Source organism: Tuber melanosporum, assembly GCF_000151645.1.
Source record: "Tuber melanosporum whole genome shotgun sequence assembly, scaffold_21, strain Mel28".
Lineage (NCBI taxonomy): Eukaryota > Fungi > Ascomycota > Pezizomycetes > Pezizales > Tuberaceae > Tuber > Tuber melanosporum.
The window spans coordinates 721389-729522 of NW_003298875.1; the positions used below are offsets into that span (position 1 = coordinate 721389).

Sequence of the window (8134 nt, forward strand, 5' to 3'; positions counted from 1 at the left end):
ACAAATGGAGGAGGAAATTTGCTTGTCAACTGCCAAACAAAATTATCACAAAGGTGTTTCGCTCAGAGACAGGTCACGTGGTCAATTATAGTTACCCGGTTCGATTCGGAAACTGAAGCTTTGGGGCATGAGTTATCACTCGGGAACAGAACCGACTCCCTATGGTTGAGTGCACACGCTAAGCTGAAGATGCTCTGACGAGACAAGGAACACACCTGGTACCTATATCCACTAGAAACCCTCCATAATTCTAAGGCTCCTAGCCACCCTGCTAACGCCTACGACCTACCTACCCGGACATGTCCTATTGTATTGCAGTCACACTTGAAACGGGGCCAGGTTATGTAGAGCAAAATGAAATGGCCCACATTCAGTCATATCCCACTTTGGGGTATCGGCGTTTCCGACTGAGAAGGTAAGATAGAGACCGTACGGAGGTATAGCACCTAAGTTTTGTATATTTCACCAGAGAGGAGTGTTGGGCTAGCACGGGGTCAGGGGTGAATTGGGTAGCCATGATACCAAATTGGGTAGTCATTATACCCAATTCCATACTTTTACCCCTACCGGCCGAACACCCGTTGCTAATAAAATATACAATGATATTATTTAGGTGCGGGACCCCCGTATAAATGTGCTACGGTATTTGTGTTAGAAAGATTGACTCACAATCCCAACCCATATATTAGCCATAATTTGATGTTAGAAGGCTATAGTTGACCCAGAGTTCAAAAGCATAATCACGGCAGATCCCGATATTTTCTGAGTAGGTCTCAAGAGTCAAAATTCGACAAGCCAGGAGTCTTAGGTATGATAAACTCTCATGGTGTGTAACTCAGGGTTGATTTTAATATCATGGGGCTGCTGTCGGGATGGAGAGATTGCACTTCGCTCTTTGTCGATTTCTTAAAGCTTGAGTATTCGTAGCGGAAAGTGGTAATGAGTGGAAGGCCGTGGTGGGTGGTCAAGCTGACATTTGGCACCACCACCGCATTATCGCGAGTATGCCAATATGGGCCCCCTCTTTACCACGGGGATGCCGAGTTTTGCCATCAGGTATAAGAGGTAAAAGGGGATAAAGAATGAACAGGCGCATGTAATTTAATATGGATCACTTGAGCATACTCGAGTACACATTCCACGAGCTTTCTAAAGACTGTTGGCATGGTGCTGCACTCGCTTTAGAGCCCTGGCACGCACTAAGTGCTGTGACAGTTTCCAAATCACTGAGTTTATCCATATTTAGATATACAATAGCGTGTCCAACAGATGGCTAGAAGAGACACGAGGAAATAAACTGAGTTACCTCGCATTACGTGTCTCCAAGCCAAAGGAAAATAGGGGACAACTGCCAGTCAGATCTTCAAATATGCCAATACTGGATATCTAGTGCAGAATATGAGGTGTATTTCAAAATAGCAGGTAGGACTGCAGTGGACGAATGTGGTATCATAGCTGCTTTTACCGAAGGCTCGTGTTGTGTCATGATATGTCACTCGCCAGATAATTTCTGACATGTGTTGTATATTCGTGGATGGATTGTACTGTATGCAAAAGGCTTTGAGGTAGAGAGACTTAAGGACCTGATTGCCCATCGGAAAGGGTCAAGAAGACCCACTATTTATACAGTGAAATAGCAGAATAATATAGCAGTAGAAAAGGAGCTTAAAGCGCAGAGTACGGAAGACAAGATAAGACCGAGTGAGAACAGCTAGCATATTCCATCAGTCCACTGAGCAATGGCAAGAAAGGAAAGCCGAGTGAGTTAATTGAGCTCGGGTGGCTGCAGACCATGACGAAAGACGTAGAAAGTACATAGCGAGGGTACTATTTCAACATACACTACCCCAATGTCTCCCGACGTAAAGTACTCGTATGCGAAGGAACGCCAAGGTCCTGATCTGGGACAAGTGGAGAGCACCGTCTCCGGGATTCTTTCTGGGTGGCATGCCGGAAACCATCACCCCGAAAGATTCCGTGCTAAATAGCTTCGAGACCTTCATACAGTTAGAAGCCCAGGTACAGTACCCGACTTCACCAGAAATAAAGGAATGAATAGGTATGTTATGCCTATGATCTCAAAATACAGGATTTAGATACGTGACTGAAAGATTAGAGGAGGAACACCTACGATGCCGGGGATGAGAGGATCCGAGACACACTACTCGAGTAAGCTAATATTAGTGTTCCTGGGCACCACAATACCAGGAGCATGCACAGGCTGAAGGCGCAAAAGGACCCAGTTTACCCCACCAGTGGATTTGACAATCAATCTAGCCATCACACAGTTCGTCCTCGAGGGTAGCCACCAGCATATCCCTCCTCGACCTTCGGCCGTTCAGCACACACAATAGCCAACGGACCTAAATAACTGGTATGAAAAGATAAAAAGTTTATCCAACAACCCTACCACCCACACTCCACCGTCCCTAGTTGGCACGACATCCTGCAGCTCTACCGTGGGTGGAGTGGTAAGTGAGCTACGATACTAATTTGATCGTCGGATTTTGGGGGACTGAGTTATCATTTCCGAATTCTCGGCCTATTTCCACGGCTCTGGGTTGCAACCTACCCCGCACGGGGGGGGGGTTGAGTGAACAAACCTCTCCCGAGCGGAGCCTAACTGCTTTGCATCATTCCATCCCAGTGTTCATAATCGATAAGCACAATTTATCAGCTCCATCACGCCCAAGGGTGCCATACTTCGTAGAAATTTCGTTATACTAGAAGAATGTGGAAGGTTGATATATATTTATAAACTTCTACCGCCAGTAGATGTAGAGTTAAAAAAATATGGCACGGAGTATTTTCTGAGCATCTCCACTGACTGCGCATATTTCACAAAGGAAAACTCCAATCATACCCCGAGCCTCTGCGAGCGAGATATACAAGTACCAACACTTATCGAACGAAGGTGCTATCAACATCTCGTATCTAAGAGTAATCACGTGCAAGTCATTTCCCTGTTCATGATATTAACTGGGCATCCGATTAATGGTTCTCCAGATCTCCCCCCAACCCGACACCGTTCTTCATTTTCATTCCACTGTTGAAACAACCTCCGCGAATCACTCCCTATATCCGGTTGTGACACTGCCCCAGAAATCAATGCTATCCGTACATTTTAGTGCGCCGAAGCGTTTCCCGGAGCAACAATACTCTGATCCCACCTAATTGGGTGATTACTCGGAGGTCACCGCAACCAAATCCGTTGCTACCATTTTTCCGGTTTGGTTCCGAATGTGACGCATATCCGTTGTGCGATAACCACAGCCCTACAGCAACCCTGCATGCCCTGGCAACTCGAGTATCACTGGAATCGGTTTCTAGCACAACAAGGCAACTTCGCACGAATGATTGGAACTTGGCTAACCGTACAGCGAATCACACGCTACACCCCCACCCGATGATGGGTGCCTGCATTCCCCCAGCAAAAGCTTTTCCGGAATGTTTGGAGGGATAACTTTTTTTTTAAGAGGGTGGGTGGTTTCGGGGAAGGCTATAATATTCCCAACACCCCGACGAAAAAATGTGACAATCAGTCCGCTAGGCTTTCCACGTTCCACAAAAACGAAACTCCTAGGAAGACCTATCGTTGGCAGGGCATGGTCTTGCAAGGGTTTAGTCGTCGGAGACTGTTATACTTAGTGCGTATGGGGGAATTTGACGGAGTTGTGAGTGTATATGATATTATGGAGTAGGCTCTATTTTGGCCATGAGAGGGTATTGTGACAATTGAATCAAATTTGCCAGTTCTCAAGAATATACAATTCTATACCCAGGGCCTGTTTGCGTTGTATAACCCCGGAGAGTTTTAAGAGTCTTTGAATGGAGGAATCTCCCGATACGATGGCTATAGTTCCCAACCAACAAGCTTTGCTAGTTGTATACCGTGATTCCTATAAATCCCGCGATGGAAAGGATAGCAAATCATTCCCAATCCAGAACCGGAAGCCAAAACTCAATATTCCTAATTAGAGAGACACGATTTCTTTGTGCATTACTAGAGGCCAATTTGCGACCTAAGCAACAACTGCACAACCAAATAATACCAGAAAGGAGCCAATTTCGAAGGCAGAATGGATACAAGTTATCACTGTCACCTTCCCCATATCTAACCTCCGAAGGGCGGATACGGGGAATGAACTTCGGTGATGCCAAAAGGAAGGTGTCCCATCTACCCGTTTGGCATCCTTCCGACAAAACGCAATTCGATATCGCGGTGGGATGTAGGAGTTAGAAGCACGGATACTGCTCTCTCGGAGATGTTAGGCATATTGTTTGGAGAATAGATATCCCCTCGAAGAATGCCAGTATAAGAGGGACTCCATCCCTACCCACACTGTATGGTGTTAGTTCACATATCATCACTCGCTTCTTTTTGAACCAAAATCCTCCAAAGTCAATTAATTAATCTTCATACATCCCTAAAAAAATTATCCCGAAAGATACAACGTTACCGCCCGATTGTCCAAAACGATCACCAAAATGGAAGCAAATCTGTTCGTACAACAATTTAACGCGCTAACCGAGGCAGCGGCTCAAGAAATCAGGGGCCGCGCAGGATCTAGGGCTGAGAATCCAGATTTCCGGGTAACCGATAATCGTGATGGCGGAAGTACGAGTTGCAGTGCAAGCGGAAGTGACACAGAAGATGAAGGGAAGGATGTTGTGCATGTGATGATGCTCTCTCCACCTAAGAAAGACTCTGGATCACGGGATGAGAGATGGACAATTTACCTTCCGCCAATATCATCCATTTCTTCCTCCTCTTCCCCCTTCCCCACTTCCTCCCCCACACCCGAAAATTCTCCACTCGGCCGTACCCTGAAGCATTTAAACTCTGCTTCGGTCCCTCTTCTCGTTTCGCCAAATTTGCTGCGAGAATTACTCGATTCGCGGATGTTTTCGAACGTGTTTAGCCGAGGCTTTCAGGTCAAGTCCATTACCTCGGCCTCGCTCCGACACCGCTCCGTTCCCCAGGTAAGCAAGCGACGGACATATGATGGAACCGACAAATTTTTTTTTTAGCAAGGACCACCCTACTAACCCTCTTTTTTATAATAGAAACAGCCTGCGAAGGTTGTGAGTGCCGTTGCGAAGCTGAGCTCTACCGGTCTCGCACGACAAAACATGGCCCCTCCTACTAGTAAGTTTAATTATTGTGATTAATTGGGTGAAAATGGCTAACTGGATGACGCGCTACACAGCTTACCAGGAAGACCCATACGCAGGTCCTATGCTTCGATTTCAGAAGTTTTTACCAAAACTTCCAGTACCGACACTGCAAGAGACCGCCGACCGATACGTCAAGTCCCTCAAGCCCCTCCTTACAGAACAAGAGCTCCAAAGGACCAAGACAGCTGTCGCAGAGTTCATTCGAGAAGGTGGAGTCGGTCAACAGCTCCAGGAGAAGCTTCTCGCAAAAGCCCAAAACCCTGAAGTCAACAACTGGCTATCCGACTGGTGGAACGATGCTGCGTACCTCTCCTACCGTGATCCCGTCGTCCCTTATGTCTCGTACTTTTACTCCTACAAGGATGACAAGAAGCGTAGGCACCCGGTAAAGCGTGCGGCCGCTATCACCACTTCGGTTCTCAAATTCAAGAAGATGGTCGATGAGAAGACGTTAGAGCCCGAGTATATGCGCGGGTTGCCCATCTGCATGGACTCTTACAGGTGGATGTTCAACGCTTGCCGTATCCCAGAAAAGCCGGCCGACTACCCTGTTAAGTACGATTATGAGTCCAACAAGCACTTTGTTGTTGCTAGGAAGAACAGGTTCTACAAGGTCTTGCATGAAGTTGATGGAGTTCAACTTAGCACCGGGGAGCTCGAAGCACAGTTTGCTAGGGTTTTGGAGTTGGCCAATGCCGAGAAGGTTCCCGCTGTGGGTGCCCTAACCAGTGAGAACCGTGATACCTGGACCGAGGTCCGCAAGATGATGATCGAGGCTTCTCCGGAAAACAAAAAGGCACTTCAACTTATCGAGTCCGCATCCTTCATTGTCTGCTTAGACGATACTTCTCCAGTTACCCTCGAGGAGCGTGCGCACCAGTACTGGCACGGAGACGGTCAAAACCGCTTCTTCGACAAGCCCCTCCAGTTCATCATCAATGAGAATGGCACCGCAGGATTCATGGGTGAGCACTCGATGATGGATGGTACCCCCACCCACCGTCTCAACGATTACCTCAATGACCAAATCTTCCATAACAAGATTGACCTCGCTGTCGGTGATGTCCGCAGCAATCTTCCAGAACCTGTGCCCATTAATTTCGAGCTTAACGAGGATATCATCGGAGCCATTGATAAAGCTCAGCAGAACTTCAGAGATGTTATTGGACTCCATGAGTTGAAAGTCTTGGCATACTTAGGCTACGGGAAGGGCCTGATCAAGAAGTTCAAGTGTTCGCCGGACGCCTATGTCCAGATGGTTATCCAGTTGGCCTATTACAAGATGTACCCCTCTCCCCTTCCACCCTCACACCAAGCGTAGCTGATCCCATGACAGGTATGGCAAGAACCGCCCAACCTACGAATCGGCTGCCACCCGCAAATTTCAAGTAGGCCGGACAGAAACTTGTCGCACAGTCTCCGAGGAAAGCGTAGCTTGGTGCAAGTCGATGATGGACCCCGACACTGATCCAAAGACTTGCATCTCCAACTTCCGCGCTGCGATCAACGCCCACGTCGTGTACATCTCCACCGCCTCGGAAGGCAAGGGTGTAGATCGCCACCTTTTCGGCCTGAAGAAGCTCCTCCCCCCCGGTGCAGCCCTGCCCAAGATCTACGCTGATCCCGCCTATGGGTACTCCTCCAGCTGGTTCCTTTCAACCTCTCAGCTGTCCAGTGAGTACTTCAATGGATATGGCTGGAGCCAAGTCATCGACCAAGGTTACGGAATCGCCTATATGATTAACGAGAACAACCTACAGTTCAATATTGTCTCAAAGAAGCAAGGGTGCGAGAGGATGCAGTTTTACCTCACCGATGCTGCGAACGACTTGAGGGAGTTGATGGAGAGCGAGTTAGAGACTAAAGCTAAGCTGTAAGCGTTTCTTGGAGTTGAAACTAGGAAGCTGAAATTACAGGGCGCAAGCTTTTTTTTCCCTCCCTTTCCTTCCCCACTTCTCGTATCTTTTCCCCTTATCTTTTGGGCGTTGCTCTTTTTCTTTCTTGATTTCTTTTGTAGGGTTGTCAGGTAGATCGATATGCTCTAGATTATTATTTTTTACGGGGATCCTGGTAAACAGGCAGATTAGAGGGATGATGAATAATTTATTCATGGATGACGACCGGTGTGACATTCGGGAGCTTGGGAAGTGCGGAGTGTTTGTAGAGTAGTGAATGTGAAAAAAGAGAATATACTTATGGGGCGTCTGAACTTTTATTAGCGCTTGTAAATATTGGGGCAATCACAAATAATCACTCATAATCCCCCAGTGCCACAAGGAGGTTTGGAAGTTTGATCACCACACCTATCATACCCCCCCCCCCCTCCCCCCGAAGCACGGTGATTCCGTACTGTAAAAGCCAAGGTACTATATCCTACCACACCTACTTCTTCTAGAAGCCGGTAGCCATCCCAAGCCGACCCCAAGCCCTTGGAGGCCACTTTAGTTCAGAATATGATATTCCACCCAATTTAGGGGGGTTGATTATGTGATTTGGATACTATGTATTTAGGCCCTTGTGCATAATAATAATAATAAAAGTACTCCTTTGATTTTGAATAGCCACTGCGAATTCTGGAAGTGTTGGAGACTCTCTCTAGCACCAAGCTGACCGAATTGGTCAGTGAGGGTGGCCATTAACATTGAAATCAGCTTTTCGCCATCAAAATCCTTGCAAACTTACATTACTCTCTCTCAAAAAAAGGGTGACGGGCATGAATGGTTAGTTAGTTACCCCTAGCACAGTACAAGATATATATAACCCGTTCAAGTCTGCAGCAACCGCAGACTCCACCCAAGGCCAGACTTCTGCCAGAACCCGTCAGAGAGGTTTTGTGCGAGCTTTCGAGCCATCCCCACACTGCACCGTGCAATCCGTGGGAAGAAGAAAAAAAAAAAAAAAAAAGTATCACGCATAACATTAGCAAGCACTAAGGTAACCCGACTAACCGACACTG

The 8134-nt window shown here is 47.2% G+C and overlaps 1 protein-coding gene; it reads left to right on the plus strand.

Moving 5' to 3' along the window:
- Window positions 1–4902: 4902 nt before the first annotated feature.
- GSTUM_00005870001 (uncharacterized protein) lies at window positions 4903–7407 on the plus strand (the record flags this gene model as incomplete). XM_002837964.2 has 5 exons in its annotated part: window positions 4903–4983; window positions 5068–5149; window positions 5211–6265; window positions 6356–6462; window positions 6515–7407. The coding sequence occupies 5 exons, from the start codon at window positions 4903–4905 to the stop codon at window positions 7053–7055; spliced, it is 1866 nt and encodes a 621-aa protein (XP_002838010.1). The 3' UTR covers window positions 7056–7407.
- Between the last annotated feature and the right edge of the window lie 727 nt (window positions 7408–8134).